This window comes from Pinus tabuliformis, chromosome 9, assembly GCF_031772625.1.
Source record: "Pinus tabuliformis cultivar Carrire ecotype Pingquan chromosome 9, CPIR1, whole genome shotgun sequence".
Lineage (NCBI taxonomy): Eukaryota > Viridiplantae > Streptophyta > Pinopsida > Pinales > Pinaceae > Pinus > Pinus tabuliformis.
Genome location: NC_142307.1, coordinates 1,345,189,071 through 1,345,211,685, shown reverse-complemented (window position 1 = coordinate 1,345,211,685; position 22,615 = coordinate 1,345,189,071). Strand labels below are relative to the sequence as shown.

Sequence of the window (22,615 nt, the reverse complement as noted above, 5' to 3'; positions counted from 1 at the left end):
TGAAATGTTTACTAAATATTTTAAAGGATTAATCCTCATTACATATTCACAGAGGAAAAGACTGCAAAGAAAAATGAAAAAATATCTGTTGTATAAAAGGTAAAACCTCAACTTAGAACAGACCGTCACAAATTTCATGGCTACCTCTTACAAAGGAGCTCAAGTTAGAGATGATTTGGATCATTCCATATTCACAGAGGAAAAAACTGGAAAGAAAAATGAAAAAAAGATCTGTTGTGCAAAAAGGTAAAACCTCAACTTAGAACAGACAGTTACAAATTCCATGGCTACCTCTTACAAAGGAGTTCAAGTTATAGATGATTTACAATATAATGGAAAGTAAATAAGTCTTCATATGAAATATAACAGAAAGTAAACAGTCTTCATATGAATTCTTGCAACAAACACTCGGAAAAGCAGTAGCACGCATGATTCATCTAAAACTATCAATAGCCGGTAGATTCCTAAACAACATAAGCCTACATATTTCCCTTTTGCCCATTCAATTACCAAGTTTTACACGGAAACGACGTCTGTGACTCTGAATGGGATGAATAAGTCTCGGAGTGAGGGTGGATTCCTTCTGAATATTGTAATGGGCGAGGGTTTGCCGACCCTTCAGCTGCCTGCCTGCAAAAGTAAGTCTTTGTTGATCAGGGGGGTTCCTTTGTTGTCCTGAATCTTAGCCTTAACTTTATCAATAGTGTCAGAGCTCTCAACCTCAACTGTCATTGTGTTGCCCACCAAGGATTTAACAAATATTTGCATACGAGCACCAAGCCGACGAAGAGTGTGCGTACACATTGTACAGTGAATGTCACTATACGGACTTGAGACAACGTGGAGGGTGGATCCCTTCTGAATATTGTAATCAGCCATGGTTCGCTCAGGCTTCAGCTGCTTGCCTTCAAATATCAGCCTCTGCTGTTCAGGGGGAATTCCTTCCTTGTCCTGAATCTTAGACTTCACATTCTCAATCCTATCAGAGCTCTTAACCACTAGTGTGATTGTCTTGCCCGTGAGGGATTTGACGAAGATCTGCATGCCAACTATGAGAGGGAGGACGTAGAGAGTGGATTCATTTTGGATGTTGTAGTCGGCTAGAGTGCGTCCGTCCTCCAACAGCTTGCCAGCAAAAATGAGACGCTGCTGGTCGGGAGGGATACCATCTTTGTCCTGGATGTTGGCCTTCACATTGTCAAGGGTTTGCTGACCCTTCAGCCACCTGCCTGCAAAAGTAAGTCTTTGTTGATCAGGGGGGATTCCTTTGTTGTTCTGAATCTTAGCCTTAACTTTATCAATAGTGTCAGAGCTCTCAACCTCAACTGTCATTGTGTTGCCCACCAAGGGTTTAACAAATATTTGCATACGAGCACCAAGCCGAGGAAGAGCATGCGTACACATTGTATAGTGAATGTCACTATACAGACTTGAGACAACGTGGAGGGTGGATTCCTTCTGAATATTGTAATCAGCCATGGTTCGCTCAGGCTCCAGCTGCTTGCCTTCAAATATCAGCCTCTGCTGTTCAGGGGGAATTCCGTCCTTGTCCTGAATCTTAGACTTCACATTCTCAATCCTATCAGAGCTCTTAACCACTAGTGTGATTGTCTTGCCCGTGAGGGTTTTGACGAAGATCTGCATGCCAACTATGAGAGGGAGGACGTAGAGAGTGGATTCATTTTGGATGTTGTAGTCGGCTAGAGTGCGTCCGTCCTCCAACTGCTTGCCAGCAAAACTGAGACGCTGATGGTCGGGAGGGATACCGTCTTTGTCCTGGATGTTGGCCTTCACATTGTCAATGGTATCAGAGCTCTCCAGCTCAAGGGTGATGGTCTTTGCAGGGTTTGCAGGGTTTGCAGGGTATATCTTTACAATAATCTGCATACTGAATTTTAAATAATGATACCACACCACCTGCACAATTACAGAGATCATTCAGAAACCCTGAAAAATAATAACCCTCACTATGCAAAACAAAACCCCAGGCTACATCTTATGGATGCAGAACCCTATAAAGCACAAAACAAAACCTTAGGCTACATCTTATGGATTCAGAACCCTATAAAGCACAAACTGGTTAGGAACTCCATTAAACGCAGAAACTTCAATTGCACGAGTCAATAGCTACTTAATTATACGAGTCGATATAAGGAATCAACACTCCGTCAAGTTGCAGCCAAGGATTGTGAAAGTTGCAGTCAAGTTCGTCATCATAACAGCAAGCGAGGGTAAATTTGTAGTTGCATCCAAGAGAAATGATCAGAGGATTAATGAAATATATTCAATAAAGTAGTCTGGTCACTTAAACTGAAATAACCAATGAGTTCGAAAAAGGCAAATTTCATACTTAGATAAGCGTCAGGATATACAGATAATTCAAGACTGAGGAACGTTAGAAAATTCATTCTTTCAAACCAAAAAGAGACCTGTCGATGATAAATGTGTCTGGAATATGCAAAGGTCAAAATATGTGGGAGCAATTGAAGAAAAGCTGGTGAAATTTGCATGCAGGAAGAAAATCTGGACAAAACTGGTGAAGTTTCCCCTCAGAAAGAATATTTGAACAAAATTTAGTTGTTTCGTTATTGAAACAAACAAGATATGCACTGAATCTTAAATTTCTAACAGAGATAATCAGAAAAACGGTATGAAATGGAAGACTGGCAATCTCTATCAGTTGAAAGCCTGCAGCATGGAGAAGTAAATGGTGAAGTTTTGCTAGGTTTGGAGTTTAGTATTCTCTTCAGTATGAACTTGAATTCAAGTACTCTAAGTTCATCACCGCTATCAAGGAATGATGCAGGTAGAAACACTACGGTTTCATTCCTCTGAGCTATCGCAGCATTTGGTATGTTCCTGATTGTTTATGCACTTGGATATCTCAAACTCTTCCGACACAGGAAACCTAATGACTGTGGAGGAACTTCTAGCTACTGTATTTTGCGGGCTCATGATGCACCTGCTGCATTTTTAGCAGTCTATTGTATGCTAATATCTCCGCTGGAGTTTGCCAGGCAAAAAAAACCCCTTTAGAGAATGCAGTGATGGAATTCAGCATTGCTTATTTCTAAGTCGACTCAATGCATTACATGGTCATTTTTCCTGGTGATTTTCTTCAAATCATGTCATCTGGCCACATTCTTTGTTATGGCATCCTGCCACCACTATGTCGGTTACGGTGGTTTAACTGTTATATCCCTCCTCTTTCTGGCTGAAATTACTGATGCCTGGGACTCTTGGCAGAATTGCCGGGATAGAATCCTCACGGCTTGAGCTGATTTACAAAGGAGGCCACCATTCTTATCTATCGCCTAGCCTGGTTCTACATTGATGGAAAAGCTGATGATGCAATCCTAAGGTGGTTGGCATAATGTTGGATCGCCATAGTGGTTATGGGCCATGGCAATACTTGGAAGTATGGCATGGGTTCTTAATCTGTGGATTGAGTTATTCAGATACAATGCTCGAACATGTTCAGATAAGTGTATCAAGACAATGTGAAAGTAACATCAGGCTAGACAGTATCACATTGTGACCATTCTATCATCTTCCCACCTATGAAGGATGTTTACATTGAGGGGCATAGTGGTTATGGCAATACTTGGAAGTATGGCATGGATTTTTAATCTATGGATTGAGTTATTCAGTTACAATGTACGAACATGTTCAGATAAGCGTATCAAGACAATGTGAAAGTAACATCAGGCTAGATAGTCCTGCATTGTGGCCATTCTATCATCTTCCCGTCTATGAAGGATCTTTACATTGAGGGGCATCTGCCATGTTCTATTTGAATTTTGTGGGCACATCTGGACGGAATAAGCGATCTGTGGGCACCATGGTGGTTTCCTTTCCAAGGATCTCTGTTCTTATTTAATAAGTACTTAACTGTATTGTAATAATTCTTACCTCCACTAAGACCAAAAAAAAGGTCTAGGAGATCCGTGAATAATGAAAAAAGTTTTAACAGTGCAAATTGATGCTATGAAATTGCAAATAATGGCTGTCTCTTTATATGGCATGTTCCTTCCTTATTCAGGTTTTCCAATCAAGTGATATTTCAGTCATTGTTATTTTCATTCATTGTGATAGAGAAGGCTGCTGACAATTTCTTATTCTAGTGTATCTCCGTACCTCTATTTTGAATTTGAGGTTTTATTATAGGATTTAATGAGAATTGTTGGAATGGGGAATCTATTCCCACAAGCCAAACTAATGTAAAGTTGATGCAATATGGTGTCCTAGTTAGCCTTTTTTATTGACAAAAGAGAGGACTCGATGGAAAGGTAGATTTTGGTGAATGACAATAATGTTGGTAGGCAAGGTTTGAGGCATTTTCTCCACAAAAATTATTTCTAGACATCAACAAGACTTTCCATAGCTAAAATCTGGTAACAAAGGAAAGTTATCTTGGGCATCATAATAAGATCCACATTGTTTGAACAAAAAAAGGTGAATGTCGTTATGTTTGACTACATCATTGAAAGTCATTCTATTTTCTGTGTGCCTCAGACAGAAACTATCCAATTAATGTGAATACATGGTGCTTAACATTTTTGGTCAAGGATTAAAAATTCTGGTTATAGGGGCTTGGGCATCCTTAAAGTAGTATGCAGAACAATGGTAGAATTGTCAAGAGGTGCAAGAACAACACCACTTATGTTCAACAATGATGTAGTTGGTAAAAAGTCTCTCTCAAGGAGGAACTTAGAATAGGAGATTTACATATAGTGGATAAAAATCTGATACAAAAACTAAAGCAAAAGAAAAGGGATTAATCGTCTCTCAATAGGAGACTCACCTCCAGTGGCCCAAAACCCTTTTTCTAGTTCTCACTTGAATGAAACCATGGTCAAGGTCTTCTATACAATGGACATTCAAATCCTCTCAGAGAAAGAAGTGAAAGGCATGGCCTTGAGATGACAAAGGAATCAAGATATAGCCAAGTAGAAGAAGCAATACCACCTCAAACAACGGGTATTAAGCAAAAGGAGAAGATTTTTACTTCTTGATGAACAACCATATCTTAATTACAATAGATAGGTTTAGAAGGAAGATACTTCATACAGATGCAAAGAAATCAAAGATATTAACGACAATTCTTGTCAGATAAAGCACATATAATAACGGATTTTGTAGTGGACTTGTTATCACCCACACTGAGCTTTGAGCAAGCAATGCAAGAACATAAGGCATGTCACCTCCTAAGATCCTCTCATTTCGAGTTGGTCTGTGCCAACTAAAGAGGGACATCCATAGCTACTGCATCTGATCTACAGATTAAGTTTGAAAAAGTAAATCTGATCTACAAGCAGCCAACTTTTATTATAAGTAAATCAACACAAGTTCAGGATTGATCTAGGAATCTAGTCCCCACCATTTGCATCATGGGGTCAAATGTAAACTAGAGAAGTATCTGATTAATAATGGAGAAATACAGTGAGGCATTTGCTTCAAATGAATCTCACAAGATCTGCAAGGACCCTTCCTTGGGATGCAATTCTAAGTTAGGGCTTCACTAAACATATGACAGATGTGACGACCCATCTCAAATTATGGGTAGCATAGAAATATTAGCATGCATACGATGCATGCATATGATAGCTACATATGCATGCATACTGCAATAGTATACATACTAAACTATTATAAAAAAAATGCCAAGTAAAGGACAAACGAATTAATTATTGAAAATTCTATAGTGAATACCTAACTCAAAATATATATGTTGAATACATTCAGTAAGGTACTTAATGCATGTACCACCATCATAATATATATAACTATACAACATAAAGGATAAAGGCAATGTGCTATACAAATAGCAAGGGAAATACAAATAATTATAATATATATTAATTATTATACAAATTAAAAATAAAAGAATTATAATATATAGTTATTAATATGCAAACAAAGTGGGAAATGATAATATATATATATATATATACCATACAAGCTAAAAGGATTTATAACATATGGTATACAATAAAAAATACGTTGATGTAAACAAATCACCAAGATATTAGCAAATAATGGATTATAATAGCTCAAGCTAGTAAGTTTAAAAATATCCCTTGAATATGTGTAAATACCTCTACATACCTGGTTGTCGCTACTAAAGCCAGGTCTATGAATATCAGAGGTAGGGGGGCGGTGACCCCTTGAGAACACCTTAAAAGGCCATTCATAGCGGTGTCAAGGGGGGGAGAAAAATGCAGAATCTTGAACAAGGGAGCATGAAAGGGAAAATTTCCTAGTGAAAACAAAAGGGAAAGAAATAAAGAGCCACAAGGAAAGGAGAATTTTGAGGGTGGAATTAACTGAGAAATCGAGATTTGAGTATTGTTCTTGGGGTTTCGAGCACAGGAGCCAAAATTCTTCAATTCCAAAGTCTTCTAGATCTAGGAATCAGATAGGTTGCTCCCAGATAGGTAGGGTGGATTCGGTCAGCTTGGTAGTAGGAGCAGATTCAGAGCAAAGTCAACCCGAGATCAACTTCAAACAGGATATCCAGGTATGTATCTGCAATTAAATTGGTAATTCTACATTTAATTTGATTGTCTGGTTGTTTATGAAAATTTAGGCATTACAACATAATTGTATTTCATAACAATATTGTGATTCACCAATCTATGAGACAATAATCACTTTTTATTAAATGCACAAATAGTATAATGAGGTACTCAAACAACCATTGGTTCTTCAAGCAACCATTGTAAATTAGGGCTAATTTGATCAATAAACAACATGTCTATTATGTAGCACAAAGATCCACAAATCCCCATTAGGGCTAACTGTAACAATGCCAACTAGTTTTTATGCCTACAAATTGACACTATCCAAGGTTTTGTTAGTCAATGGTTGGTCACACCAGCTATCCTAACTTTAGGTCAACCAAGATTGTGGAGATTTGTTGTTGGACCTAATGCACTGCTTCCTTACCTTTATGATGTCCTTCACTGCCTCAGATTCAGTCAGTTGCACCTTCTAAATCCTAAGTGAAGCCCCTTTAGGCCACGCTCAGCCCTGACTCAGCCTTATGTTGTTAGAAGAGACAAAAGCTAGCCTTCTACTACCTCCCTCTCTTTTGCTGCCATAGGTAGCTCAATCCGTTGCCCACTTCTAGCCTTCGCTGCCCCTGCGAGATACGTTCCAGCGCTATCGTTGCCCAAGAGTTGCGACAATACCATATTTAACTCTTGTATAAGGTCTCTCATCCCCTTTAGCTTCCTCATGGGACTTCTCCCCCTTTGAATTGCTAGGCTCACTGCTTCGTGTTGGCTTGGTATGTTCTTCATTGTCAATGTATGACATCACCTCAATATAGTGGACCTTTCCCTTGCCCAAGCATTTGTGACCTGGTTCCCATGGTTCCTTGCAAGTGAAGTAGAGTTTGTTCCTTCTCAACTTGTTTTGAGTCTTGTCATCCAGCCTGTCCTTACCATCCCACTCTCTTTGAAACGACTTCTTATCTCTGTTCTTCCGAGGGATGAGTGGATTGGATGGAAATTTAGCTTTAGGTATTGCATCTTCCATATCTCACATCTTGGTGATGGCATCTTGTAAAGCGGTGGATTTGAAGGCCTTGAGCCAACCATGTAGGGGTTCAGCTAACCCTTCTGTGAAGAGCATGATCAACCTCTGCTCAGATATGTCTATCACCATAACAACTACCCGCTGGAATTCTAAAATGTTGGTGTTCCAGTATACCTAAGTTGTGCTAGCTCCCTAAAGTGTATCTCTGGATCATTCTTGTCAAACTAATCTATCAATCTTTGTGTGAAGTACATGTAAGAAGTGATGTTGGAATGTCCCAAGGTGGCTAATAATCTGTGGTACCACCATTCATGAGCTTCTCCTTCCAAATGCAAGCTGGCGAATTTGATGGCTTTTGCTTCCAACATTGGGTAAGTGTCTAACTTTTGTACCCGACCTTATTGAGTACTTGGATGACCCATCGAAAGAGGGGATGAATAGTTTCCCAACTTTGTGAAGTTGGTCATAGTTCTGTTGCGTGCCCCTATTATGATCTTAATGTTACTGAACTCCCTAAAGGTCATGGCTACTCGAACATCCACGCATGCCCCCCAAAATATTCTGAAAAATCTCCATTATGTTCTATAGGTCCTTGACTCACTACTCCCTAACCATCTAGAAATTGGGGTAATATAGGTCTAGGGATCCTCCTATTGGTTGCCCACATGTGATTTTGCACAGAGATGTTAAAAGGACCGGGATTGTGGTTGTTGCTTCCTTCTACCAAACTCTTGTTGCCTCATTATTACCTGCATTATTCAAATTTGCCAAACTCTGGGTAAAAAATTGGGCCATTTGTTGTTACCCTTGTGCCATTAGTTGAACCACTTGTCATTGCCCTTGTGCCATTAGTTGAACCACTTGTCATTGCCCTTGTGCCATTAGTTGAGCCACCTATTGTTGCCCTTGCGCCATCTGTTGTTGCCCTCTTACTAGCTCCCCTGAGATGTTAAAGGGGTTAACTTCTGGCAACTGCTCTTCTCTATCCGCCATGACTGAATTGTTGGTACCTTCTAACTATAATGTTTTCCCCAGCGTACGGAAGCATCCAGAAATCATATGCCCACAAGCTAGTAGGATGCACAGCTCCAATACCACTGTAATGACCCTTCCTTGGGACTACCCTTGGGATGCAATTCTGAGTTAGGGCTTCACTAAACATATGACAGAATTGTATTTCATAACTATGAGTTAGTAATGACTTTTTATTCAATGCACAAATAGGATAATGAGGTACTCAAACAACCATTGATTCCTCAAGCAACCACTGTAAATTAGGGCTAATTTGACCAGTAAACAACATGTTTATTATGCAGCACAAAGATCCACAAATCCCCGGTAGGGCTCACAATACCAACTAGTTTTTATGCTTACAAATTGACATTGTCCAAGGTTTTGTTACTTAGCGGTTAGTCACACAACCTATCTAAACTTAGGTCAACCAAGACTGCTCAGGTTTGTTGTTGGACCTGACGCACTGCTTTCGTACCTCTGTAATGTCCTTCGCTTCCTCAGATTTTGTTACCGCACCTTCTAAATCTTGAGCGAGGCCCCTTTAGGCCACCTGTGTTTGAAAAATGTAAAGTGGCAGCAATTATAACTTATTTTCTTCAACCTTGATACTTGCTTGTGAAACTTAGTTATCTTCTTTATGTTCTTTAGTTAGATCTTTTCATTAAACAACATCAAGAAACAACAATAAAAGAGGACACAGATATAAGCTCTCAGCTAGGGAAAAACCCCTCCAAGGGGAAAACCCAAAAACTCTTCTCTTCTTAGAATCTGCTTCAAATGAGATACAGTGACCCAATCCCTAGACCAATTCCTTCTCCCAGTACCAAGTCAGCCCTTTCCTCAAGACCTTCCCTTAAACTGCTTCTTCATTGTAACTTCGTCCTGCCAACAACTACCCAGCTACTTGACCCAGCAACTTCGTCCTCCTAGCAACCTTCGTCCCAACAACTATTGCAGAAACCCTAATCTATCTTCGTTTAGAGACCTTTCTAGAGCAAAAAAGTTCTCCCCAAGGTCAACAAGGTCAAGAGAAGGATTTTGCTATATCCAACAACTTGTTCCTGCAATTTTGCTCCCCGACAACACTTCGCCCCCTAGCAATTCGAACCTACAACTCTGGCCTCTTTTTGGCTACAGAAACCCTAGATTTTGCGTAAGTGTGAGAAAGATAGAGCCCAAAAACAAAGATTGAACTCTTTCCTTGATTGACAAAACTTGTGAGTGAGGGTGTCCAAATGAGGTCAAGTTGCTTCCTTTTATAGCCTTCTCAAGGGGTCAAATTCCCTCCTTTAGGCCGACTTGAGGATCCTCGGGCCGACTTGTACTCTTGGAGATTCCAAGATTTTCTAGACTCGAAAGTAATTCTTTTTACCATTACAAATTGCCCAAAAGGGTCTTATAAACATGATGTTGACTCCTTTGACTCGACAATAAATCCTAAGACCTAACAAACCCTAGAAGCATGAAGAACATGCCTTTACCTAGAAGACCATCAATAATGAGCATGAAACCCTTGCTTTGATAATAATAATTTTTCTTTTATTTTTCTTGTTTGTTACATAGAATACATATTGAAATGAGTACAACAATTATGAAGACCGAAACAAGTTACATTTCTCAAACACTCCCTCTTAACTAGGGAGGTATTCATAATTGTACAACCAGTACAACATCACATCTCAAACTAAAGACTTTTCAAGAAGAGTTGGATTGATAAGCCATACTGTAAGCATCATTATCATGACCAGTGTTATCCCTGAGGCCTAGCCAGACAAGCTCTTCTTTAATTCAAGAGCATTATGTTGGGAGGCTTTATGTGTGATACCACACTACCTCTCTAAGGTACATACCCCATCTGGATGTCCACAAGGTATGTCCTTTTAGGACTATTCTTATCTTGGATCTCCATACTTGAGTCCTCAAAGAACATCGGTCCTCTTTGACCACTCTTCTCTTGGATTCCTGTCCCATCCTCAAAGAGTGTCAATCCTCGAGACTACTACCTCTCTTGGATTCAAATCCTCAAGGAGTATCGATCCCCTTTCCTTTCTTGGATGGTCTATCCTCAAGGAAACCACAGATGCTTATCCAATCCTCCGTCATTCTCTCTTCATCACTTGAAGAGAAGAATGCACATGTGATATCAACTATCACTCCCTCTCAAACCGAGAGGATATCCCTATTCTCCCTTAATCTTGAGAATAGAACCTTGCTCCTTATTCACAGAGACTCCCTTGCTCCCTCTCAAACCAGAGGAGATCCCTTCCTTCCAATAACGGAAGACAACACCACAAGCCTTATAGCTTGTCTTCATCAAAGTATCAACTATCAATTTTCCATAGCTACATGGCTCCCTGCATCTCTACTTCTTTACGAGGTATTGTGGAACCATCTCCACTCTTTGTTCTTGTGATAGGATCCAGGTCGTCTTTCTCGCTCATCACTTTCCATTTTTGACATGAAGGCATTGTATTGAGCATTCCCAAACTTTTATCTGATCACGGCTTCCTCATGAAAGTGATCTTCCTTGACATTCAAGTTATCTTCTCGCACTGCTACCTTCCAAAATGAACATGTCTTGACTTCATAGTTGTCAGGTGTCAGATATTGAGCTTCCCTCAATCCTTTTCATCCATACAGTTGACTTTGTCTCAATTGTCATCATGCATTCCTGCACCATTCTACCAGGTAGCAAAATAATATGTTAACCAGATAAAACCAAAAATGAAATAGACTTGCCTCACCATGGTGACCTTCTTGTATCATCAACATCTTCATCTACCATTTCCACTTGAACTTTCCTTCTTGCATCAGAGTGCCCAAGGATCGAACTTGATTACCAAGTTACAACTTTTTCTTCCAGAGATTATGCCAGATGTTAAACTTATCATATACATATTCTTAGAGAAAGTCCTAATTTCTTTATACATAGTAAGTCAAATCTTATTCCAACATCATAAACACTTAAGCATAACTTTCATAACCAACTTTCTTTCACCAGATTCTTATATATATGAATCTTTATCCAAAGTTAAACATACATTCCTATGCTTTCATCCAATCATCTAGTTATCCATATAAAAAGTTTTCATCCTGACCCATTGCAACCTTTCATCCCTTTTTACCAGCATGTTTCCACATTACATAGAATATATACTATTCTTGTCATGATGCTTTTAAATGGTCCTTCACAGATCATGATGATCCATTAAGCAAGATGACTATCTCTAACATAATTTGGATGAACATTATGCAAAATGGTCTAACATCGTATCCTAGATGATCTCTACTAAGCAACATAAAAAATTCCAAACATGCTACTATCATATGCTTCTATCCTATGATGCTTATACAAAACATATCATCTAAAGAGAAATCAATATTCATAGAGAACCTGGAAGTTAGTGAACCTTCTTTAGTAGTAAAGATCCTTCACTTCTTCCTTCTTTGGTTTCTTCTCAGGTTCTCCTACTGCTTTGGCTACATGAGCTTCACTTCTATCCTTTCTCTTATTGTTTTGTTGATTTGGGCAGTCCCTTTTGTAATGTCCAAACTCTTGACACTTGAAGCATTGCACCTTGGACATATCTTTCTTCTTGGACTTGCCAAACTTTCCCTTCTTCATCTTCTTGACTCGGGCTAGAAAGGCTTGAGTTTGCTCATCAGATCCAATGTCATCCTTGACCTTGATCCTTGATTCTTCTAGTATGCATTGTGCCCACAACTCATCAAAGGGAGTTGAATCTTTCTTGGAGTAGATACTTGTTGCAAAGTTGCTCCATTCTGGTGGCAATGCATTTAGAACACATATGGTTACCTCTGAATCAGTGATTAGTTCCCGAGTCCTTGTAAATGGTCTCTTAATTGAGAGACTCTCATGAGGAAGGATGCCATATCCTCATCCTTTGATTTCTTCATTCTATATAGCTTGTTCCACAAAGACATCTTTTGACCTATTGTACTTACAGAGTACAAATTCACTAGCTTGTCGTACATGGCCTTGGAAGTCTTCAAATTTGCTACAAAAGGAACAAGAGAATCCTTGATTGATTCCACTATGATCCTTTGAGCTCTTACTTCCCCCTTCTTGTGCCTTGCTAGATCTTGTATCTTGTCTTTTCCAGGTTCAGTAATTTCTCTGGTAACATATCCCATTACATCTTGCTCTGTGAGTATCAAGTCAATCCTCTTTTTCCATGCTAGATAAATTACTGCCCCAATGATCTTGTTACTCTCCTTTCGGAAAGAAGTTACATGACTTGAAGATTCAGCCATAGTATAGTAATTACTTGAATAGTATTTCCAACCTTCTTGATGTATTCAAGACCTTCAGAGAGTTCTTGATGATGCCCTTGAAAGATGTTCCCTAGGATTCCTCCACAAACAACTTCCAAGATTGATGCCTTCCAAGTAGACTTCCTTTTGCGAGATCAACACCCTTCTTGCGAGATTGATGTAGTTCTTGATCTTCTTCAATGTAGAAACCCTAGATCAGAAGGTCAACAAGCCTTTAACCAAATCCCTTCAAGAGAAAATATTCTTCTTTTAGGCTTTGAGAGCTTCCTATCCCTTGATCAACAATTCTTTCTAGTGTCCTTCTAGCTGCCTTGCTCACCTTAGCTCTGATACCATGTTAGAAAAATGTAAAGTGGCAGCAATTATAACTTATTTTCTTCAACCTTGATACTTGCTTGTGAAACTTAGTTATCTTCTTTATGTTCTTTAGTTAGATCTTTTCATCAAACAATATCAAAAAACAACAACAATAAAAGAGGACACAGATTTAGGCTTTCAACCAGGGGAAAACCCAAAAACTCTTCTCTTCTGAGGATCTGCTTCAAATGAGATACAGTGACCCAATCCCTAGACCAAGTCCTCCTCCCAATACCAGGTCAACTCTTTTCTCAAGACCTTCCCTTAAACTGCTTCTTCGTTGCAACTTCGTCTTGCCAGCAACTGCCCAGCTACTTGACCTAGCAACTTTGTCCTCCCAACAACCTTTGTCCCAGCAATTGCTGCAGAAACCCTAATCTATCTTCCTTTAGAGACCTTCCTGGAGCAAAACAGCTCTCCCCAAGGTCAAGAGAGGGATTTCGCTCTATCCAACAACTTGTTCTTGCAATTATTCTCCCTAGCAACAACTTCGCTCCGCAACAATTCGGACCTGCAACTTTGACAACTTTCTGGCTGCAAAAACCCTTGCTTTTTCGTACGTGAGAGAGAGATAGAGCCCAAAAACAACGAATTTCGTCCTCCCAGCTTCTCCCAAGTGATGGAGGAATAATTCCCGTAAGGCAGAATAAACAAATCTTCAAATCGCATGGTAGCCTTTTCAATTTTGTGATGTCGCTCCAATTATGTCAAAAGAATCATATGTATTCTTCATCCTGGGTTGTAAATTAGGATCTGCTTCTACGCATGCAAGAGAAATATGGAATACAACATGTACTTCCTTCTTGGCATATACTTCTTGCAAGAGTGATGGATTCACAATTTCTAGTAGTAGGTGTTCCTCTTTGAATTCCTTTCTAACCCAAGTGACCAAATCCATGTCAAAGGATGCAATTTGGAATGTTGGAGATCGACCTATCAGCATTTCCAAAAGGACAATTCCAAATGAATGAACATCCCATTTTTGTGTTGGCTTTTGGCCAGCAACAGAGGCTTCTAGAGCATGCTAATTACTCACAAATGAATGTGAACTTCCACCATTAGTTGCCCATTCTACAACCAATATTATAACTCCTAGGAATGTGCTTCCATGAGAAGTAACTGAGGTTTTACCTGATGGAAGGACTTCATCTTGACGCTAGCAAATCCATAAACCCAAGCAATGCATCATTGGTCTAGGTAAATTCTTATAGCTAGAAAATCCATAAGAGACCCACATTTAGAAGTGAATCAAAGAGACTCATAAATACAACTATCCCATAAACTATGACCTCAAGAACTACGACCTTGGGAACTATGATTCCCTTGGAATTGTGACCTTTGAAGCTTTGACCTTGACTTGTGGAACTATGACCTTGGGAACTTTGACCTTGACTTGTGGAACCACGACCTTGGGAACTTTGAACTCAACCTTGGGAGCTATGAACTCGTTGTTCAAATCTATGGCCTTAGGAACTGTGACCTCAGGAACAGTGACATCGGCCTCTAGAATACTAGCCTCAAGAACTATAACCCTGAGGAACTATGATCGTTGGCCTCCAAAACACTAGCCTCAGGAACTGTGACATCGGCCTCTAGAACATTGGCTATAGGAACTCTGACATTGGCCTCCAAAACACTAGCCTCAGGAACTGTGACATCGGCCTCTAGAACATTGGCTATAGGAACTCTGACATTGGCATCCAAAATACTAGCCTCAAGAACTCTAACCACAGGAACTGTGACCTTAAGAAATTTGAATTTTGACCTCAACCTCGAGAACTATGACCTTCGGAATTGTGACCTTAGGAACTATGACATTAGCCTCCAAAGAACTAACCTTAGGAACTGTGACCTTTGGAAATATGGCATCATCCTCTAGAACACTAGCCAAAGAATCTATGACCTCGCCCTTGAGAATTGTCACCTCGAGAAGTCAAGGACTGTGATGGAACTCAAGCACTGTGATGTTAAGAACTATGACTTCAATAATTATGACCTCAGGCACTATCACCTTGAGAACTATGACCTCAACCTTGAGGACTATGACCTTGGGAACTATGACATTGGGAATTGTGGCCTTGACCTCAAGAACTATGACGCTAGCAACTATGACTAGCCTCAAAAATTGCGACCTCAACCTCGAGAACTGTGACCAACCTCAGGTACTGTAACCTTAGCCTCGAGAACTGTCACCAGCCTCAGGAACTATGATGTTGGGAATTGTGACCTCAAACTTGGGAATTATGACCTCAACATCTAGAACTGTGACCTTGGGAACTTTGGCACTGTGACATCAAGAATTGTAACCTCAGCCTAAGGAATTGTGACTTCATCCTTTGAAACTATGGTCTTGGGAACTTGTTGAGACTTCGAAAATCGCTGCCACAACATTGGGGATAACCACCCAGTCCAGACCTTAAAACAACTCCTTTTCCGTTTGGGATAGTGGCTCCAACTGGTTCAATTAGGTCCAGTTACCTTCTCCCAACTACTATCAGCTTTAAATATATCTCTAATTGCTAATAGCTAGGGCCATCAGATCAATTCTTCGAGCTGATCAAGCAAGAAGAATGATCCTTAAGTTGTTTTTGTGGAACAACCAAACCAATCTAAAGTTTTGCCTCAAAAGAGGACTTCTAGAAATGTAGAATTAATCTAAATGCAAACTAATTCTAAAATGCAAGAAAAATGAACTAAATCCTAATCCTATCTCAATTAGGCAGATATAGATCTAACCCAACTGAGAGCAAGATATTTAAATGATTTGGGATTTAAATATGTTTGGCTTATAATGAATATCAAGTTAACAAAATAGTTCAATTAACTGACATTATGAATACCAAAACATATTCTATTCAGAGACCTCTTAATTGAAATAATCAACCGATAACATTTAGGAAGTAGTTCACAAAATGATATTGATTGTTAAATCAATAATTCGAATAATTAAACAAGAATATGAGGAAATAGTTCACAGCATATCATTATTTGTTAAATCGATATTAAAAGACAGATTTCTGAGTAAATAGTTACTCATAAATCAGAATTCAACACATAAGAGTAGAGATAAATAATAACATATGATTGAGACAAATTACTCATACCGACAATAGTGCACAAATATGAATAAAATGACACATTCTTGCCATTATAAAATGAAACTAGTATTTAAAACAATAGTATTAAAAATACCAATTTATTAAATGCATTTCTCTGGCTCTGGTCTCCAACAGTCTTTTACAATAGTTGAACTTCTGTTTTTAAAACTAGAGCTATAATAGTACGAACTTTGCCCATCAAAACATAATTTAGAGTGCAAAAAAAAAATCCTCAATAATCCTTCAGATTTGAGTTTTCTCCTCTAACCTACAACTCTAAATCCTTTACACAATAGTGTCTTCAAGAATTCGTGAATTGCAGAGAAGAGTAGAAATACCATGTAATAAGCAATCTGAAAAGATAAATTCACTATTTATTTATGAACAAAACAGAGGCACAAAGATAGAAATACCATATGCACGTTGCTCAGCTCATAAAAGAAATAGCAACAATTTAGTCTTTCTCACAAAGATGATTCCAGCAGTACAGTAGTGCAACTTCTCAAAATTCTTTATGAAAATTCTTAAACAATGTTCCAATCATTCTATTCAGAAAATGATGAAAGTACAATAGTGCAAGCTTTCCTAAGCCTTTTTTCATAAAATTCAGGACCTTTATTTCATACAACGAGTAAGCTTAAATAGCAAAAAACAATTGAATCTATTGTGCAGAGCATTGAGGGCATTTAAACAAATCCCTTCAACAACGCTTAAAGGAAAACAATTTTTTGGTGGAAATTTCTTAATGTGATTTGTTGTCTTCATCAACTTTGTTTGTTCCATCGGATTATCTAGATGCTTGTCTGTCTGTTTGAATTGAACTGCTGCTTATCAGCACAGTTGTCCTCTTCTGTCATGAACCTGAACAAGAAAAACAGGAATCGATAAGCTGGAAATAAATGAAACTGATAAGCGAGTTTTATTTGAAACAAATCACTTTTGCAGGAAATCAGGAAAAACGTAGAGTTGCAATAAATTCCGAATACAACCATCATGGAGAGGAATGCGGAGTGATGCCTGTGATAAGACAAGTCGGATTTTACTGTTTTAACGTAAATCGCAATCACTTTTAGACCGGGGGTAGAACTCAGAATAATCGCAATCACTTTTAGACCGGGGGTAGAACTCAGAATAATCGCAATCGTTTTAAAGCCTAGAGTATTCTTAAACAAAATCAAAAAGGGGCTTTCTTAAAACATATTGCAATCGGCGTTCGGAAAGGTGGATGTGATGTTATAAACCATGTCTTTTTAAAAATTGCGATTGCGAAGTGCGGGATGATGTCATGGTGACGTGGCGGATGACGTGGAGGATCCATGTGGCAGATGACATGGCAGAATGATGTGTTATCGCAGATCGCAAAACAGGCGGGAGGCTTAGTGGTTTTTTCGGAGGGGTTCGAAGTGGTAAGTGGTTTGTGAAGGGGGGAGTCTAAAAGAACGGAGGAGTGACACGTAGAGATAGGGCTTAGACGGGAAAACCACTTTTCAGACCCCCCCTGTGAGAAACTTAAAATTGAGCACAAGGGGGTCCGAAACCATTATCTATCGTTGATCTGAGCGGATAGATCTAGGCTGTTCATTTTAGTAGATAAGTTTAGCTTTGGTTATATCACAATCGACGTTCAGAGCGGAGGTACACATGACATATGTTTTAAGTCCCGAAAGACTTGCGATTTGCGATCTGCGCGATGACGTGGAGGATGACGTCACAGGTGGCATGGCTCTAATGTCACTCCTGACGTGGCGGATGACATGGTGGAATGGGTCTTATCGCAAAATCGCAATCGGCATAACGCAGGAGGCAGGTAGCAATGATCCTTTGGTATTTGCGATAGCCGCGGACACAAGGGAATCTATGAACTGGAGTGAATAATCTCAGCGGGTCCGGCTATATCGCATATCGCAATCGGGAAAGGGAAGAGTGCTTGGCCTTTGGATTTTTGCGATAGCCTGCGGACGAGGGATTTTATGGATTGGCATGTATAATCCCTTAGGGTCTAGGCTTAATCGCAATCACAAATTGGCGTAGGTAATGAGGTATGACCCTTTGGTAATTGCGATACCCGGAGACGCGGGGAATTTTATGAATTGCAGTGTATAATCTCATTGGTTCCGAGCCTTATCGCATATCGCAATCAGGAAAGGGAGCGGAGTATGGACTTTGGAACTTTTGCAATAGCCTGTAGACGCGAGATTTTATGGATTTGCATGTATTTTCCCATCAGATCCAGTCTAATCGCATTTCGCAATTCGGTGTTAGGGGGAGTCTTTGCCTTTGGAAATTTTATTATGGGATGTGCGATGCAGGGTATGGCGGAGTGTCGGAGTTTGTAAAGAGTTAACTTTTGTTTATAAAGATTAATCTTTGGGGATTAAAAACTCCGATTTATTTTGTTTTTTTATAAAATAACCCATACTATTTATTACTTAAGGTTTTTTAAAGCCTAAATATAAGTCTTGGTTCTGGGGGCTATTTAATTTGATTTTTTGTGATAATCAAGGTTTAATACTTGGGTTTTAATTAGAAAACTTAAGTATTAAACTTTGATTATAGGATTTTATTAACAATTTTTATGTTGATTTTCTAAAACTAAAGGGTCCCTATCTTAATTTAATAAATTTCATAAGAAATTTATAATACATTAAAATGGGGGTTGCTGAACAGTACAACAGAACTATGACCTCAGGAACTTTTGACCTCCACTTATGAAACAGTGGCCTCAACCTATGGAATTGTGGCTTCAAGAACTGTGACCTCACAAACTATGACCTTGGCCTTGGTAACTATGATGTTGGGAACTCAGGAACTGACTTCAAGAAATGTGACCTTAGGAACCATGACCTCATGAACTTTGACTTCGAGCACTATGACCTCGAGAATTATGACCTCAACCTCAAGCTCTGTGACTAGCCTCGGGAATTATGACCTCGGCCTCAGGAACTATGACTTCGACCTTGGGAACTATGACCTTGGGAACTTAGGCATTGTGATGTCGGGATTTGTGACCTTAGCCTTAGGAATTGTGACCCCATCCTTCGAAACTATGGTCATGGGAACAATGACCTTGGCCTTGGGAACTTTAACCTCGAGAACTCAAAAACTGCGATGTCGAAAACTATGACCTTAGGAACTGTGGCCTCAAGAACTATGAACTCAAGAACTATGATGTTATGAACTGTGACCTCAGCCTCGAGAATTGTGACCTAAGCCTCATCGAACTATAACCACAACCTCTGAGACCATGACCTCAGGAACTGTTACCCACCAAAAGTGGGTGACCCCATATGAGAATTTTTTCTCCTGTCATCTCTTTCAGCCAGTGGCCAGCAACCCGTGACAGCCCCTAGTAGATGATGATGTTATGCCATTCATATCTTCGAGACCTACATCAATCATATGTTTCCTCACCCATTTGGCATGAGTGCACGTTGGAAGGTGGGCTTCGAGCAGAAGGTACTTTGTTCATTTTGCAATCGGTTGCTTATACTTGTTTGTATTTTGGGGATTTGGCATGGATCATGGGGTAACCTAGAAGGCAGAGGGGTTTTGGCCATCACTTTGTTCCCTCACCTTATATGGAGGGTTAATCTTTCACCCTAGTCCAGTGGGACGTCCCCTCATGGCCCAATGGGTATAGGAGCGACACTACTTGGGAAACCTCAATTGAGATAGCGTAGTCCCATCTCTCCCTATTCCATACTTACCACTTTCCATCTTACATTATGAGCCCCATATTCCACCTCCCTTCTTCGGGTTCAACTGACCATTGGTTCTCTAGGATTGGCACCATACATCCTCATACTTGGGTAAGGTCCCGAAACTTGGCCCTGGGAGGTTGATGCAGCTAAAAGAACAAGAAAAAGCATATGATGGCCACAAGCAAAAACAAAAGAAGATCAAAATGCAAAAGATGGCTAGGACATACACATTAGCACGTGGGCAAAAGCCTAGCATGAGCTCTACCTCACTCATTATGGCCATCACCTAGTTCCTGAGCACATGTTGCTCTTCATATTATGAGAAGGAACCCTTGCATGTCCCAACCCTTGGTGGGCAATGAGTTGCCTCACCCTTAAGGGGGTAATCACTATTATACATCATACAAAGCAAGCTCTAACCCTTGAGCTATGAGCAATGATACAAAGAAAAATCAAGAAAAAGTAAAAGGTGCACAAGAGAGGTGGAAAAACAAAGGTCGAGTTGGTAACTCATGCATCCACGATTGCTCCCTCCCCACATCTATACACTCAGGATGAGGAGCCCATCATAGTTGGTCCCTTTGACCATGGCACTTGGCCATGAAGTCTTCTCCCCTCCATTCTATCATTATTCACATGACACCTATCAATTGAAGGGTGAACCAAGGACATGTCATTTACCCCTAGGGGCAGGAAACACCTAATAGGGTGGTCTATTAGCCACTTCTACTAGGGAGGTAACACTATTTCGAGTTCAAATCCTTGATTCTAGAAGGGAAGCCTTGTTTGGAGTGTCAAATTGCCCATTACTTGCAAGTTTGGTTCACTCAAATGCAAAAATGATTAAATGTACCTGATGATGCAGATGTTAGCACTAGATATTGTGTGTAATTGTCAAGTGGTTTCATCATGGCTTGGGCAACTTAACTAGGGCTCAAGTCCTTCAAAGGAGCATATTAGCACCCACAGGTGAGGCGTTGAGAGCCATGGGTTTCCGCGCTATAACAGAGCATCACATTTAGCCACAAACACCTCTAGCACCAACAACGTTCCAACACTTGCACTACATTGATGACTTTTATGGGATGATGCAACTAGACTAGACATGCCCCCAACCAAATTAGCACTTCATGAGGATTGGCAACTAAATCCAAGGCCCAGATGAGGATGGTCACACACCTTGAGACATGGGAGGGCTAGCAGCACCTTGAGAACCCTTGATGTTGGAGCAGAGACAAGCATTTTGACCACTTGGAGATTCATGAGACCACTTTTGTTCCCCAAAACCAAAATTGAGGTCCACAAAGGGAGATTGAGATAGACCTAAGGGCCAACCCCTAGGAGATGATTTTAGAGGGCTTCTACACACTTCATGGCACCCCTAGCGCTCAACGCTAGCCCTGGAGGGCTTAAACTATCATGACATAAGCATATTCTTTATTTTGGCTCATATGTGTAGGTTAAATTGATTTTGTTTCAATGGCTACTGGGTCGGCTTATGACTTGTTGACCACTAGAGTGGCACCTGAGGGTTATCTGAAGACTCCATGCCCAAAGATGTACCAAAGGATGCTTGTACCATCAAAGATCATCATATTACCAAAGTTTTTCAACTCTACTTCTTCTTATCATTTTCTGTTGTACCCAGATTCCACAAGCCCTATGGGGATGATGTAAAGTGATGCTAGTATGATGAGTTTGAGTCATGTAACAAGCCTAGGTAGCTTGGGACCTTGTCATCAAGTGAGTATTACTCTGGGAGGTTTTTTTCACTTGGTTAATTATCATCTCCTTACGAGGACTTAATAATTAATTGAGTTTTTTCCTCCAAGCATAACCCCAAAGCCAGAGTACGGCTTGATGGTGAGGCCTTGGGTGAATCTTAGTGTTTAAAGTCATTGTATATTACAATACTAGATCACTCATAAAATTTCGTGGAACTTTGTTAAGTCTAGGGGGTTATTTTTTAATTTTTAAAATTTCCCGCAGGGCAGAAATTGGAATAAAATTTGTATCTGAAATGTAATAAGTGATGTCTAGAGAAGTTGTATGGAGTATGAGTAATAAAAATTGCACCTCTCACCCTCAACTTTTTACTAAGACACACTTTGAGGGGTTAAAAATGTGTTTTGGATCCTCAAATCACATTTTTCCTAAGTTTAGTGGAAAAAGTGGCAATAAATTAAGCCAACTATTAAATAAATCGAGAAAAATGAATATCCACACATGCCAAATGATGTGGAAATGATGTGGAAAATCATGGAGGAGTTAAAGTGAAGTCCCAAGGTGATGTGGACTCCTAAAATCAGGGAAAAAATATGTGCTCCAAGAAAATCGAATTTTTGGAGGGGACCACAAGATTCCCAAGGAAAAATGCATTTATTAAGGAAGGGAATTCGAATTGCTTGGATGAGTCAACGTTTTGGTGGGCTTTGACTTGGAGTTTTACTGGTGATGAGTGGAGAGTGGTCTCCTACCACTCCACTCCCATCTACACTTGTCCCTCTTCAACAACGAGTTAGCTCCTCTCATGCACTGGTGGGCCTCTCTGGGTCATTCGAATTGCATGATTAAACTTTGGGATTGTCATCATCACACTTGGCATTT

At 39.8% G+C, this 22,615-nt stretch overlaps 1 protein-coding gene across 1 annotated transcript in view; it reads right to left on the bottom strand.

The window, feature by feature from the left end:
• Positions 1-234: 234 nt before the first annotated feature.
• Positions 235-22,615, bottom strand: part of LOC149153492 (polyubiquitin-like) — an 86,321-nt gene continuing 63,940 nt past the window's right edge. Inside the window, exon 2 of the mRNA XM_089445871.1 lies at positions 235-1,917. Within this exon, the coding sequence (XP_089301997.1) occupies positions 619-1,917 (1,299 nt within the window). The 3' untranslated portion in view covers positions 235-618. The remainder of the gene's footprint in view (positions 1,918-22,615) is intronic.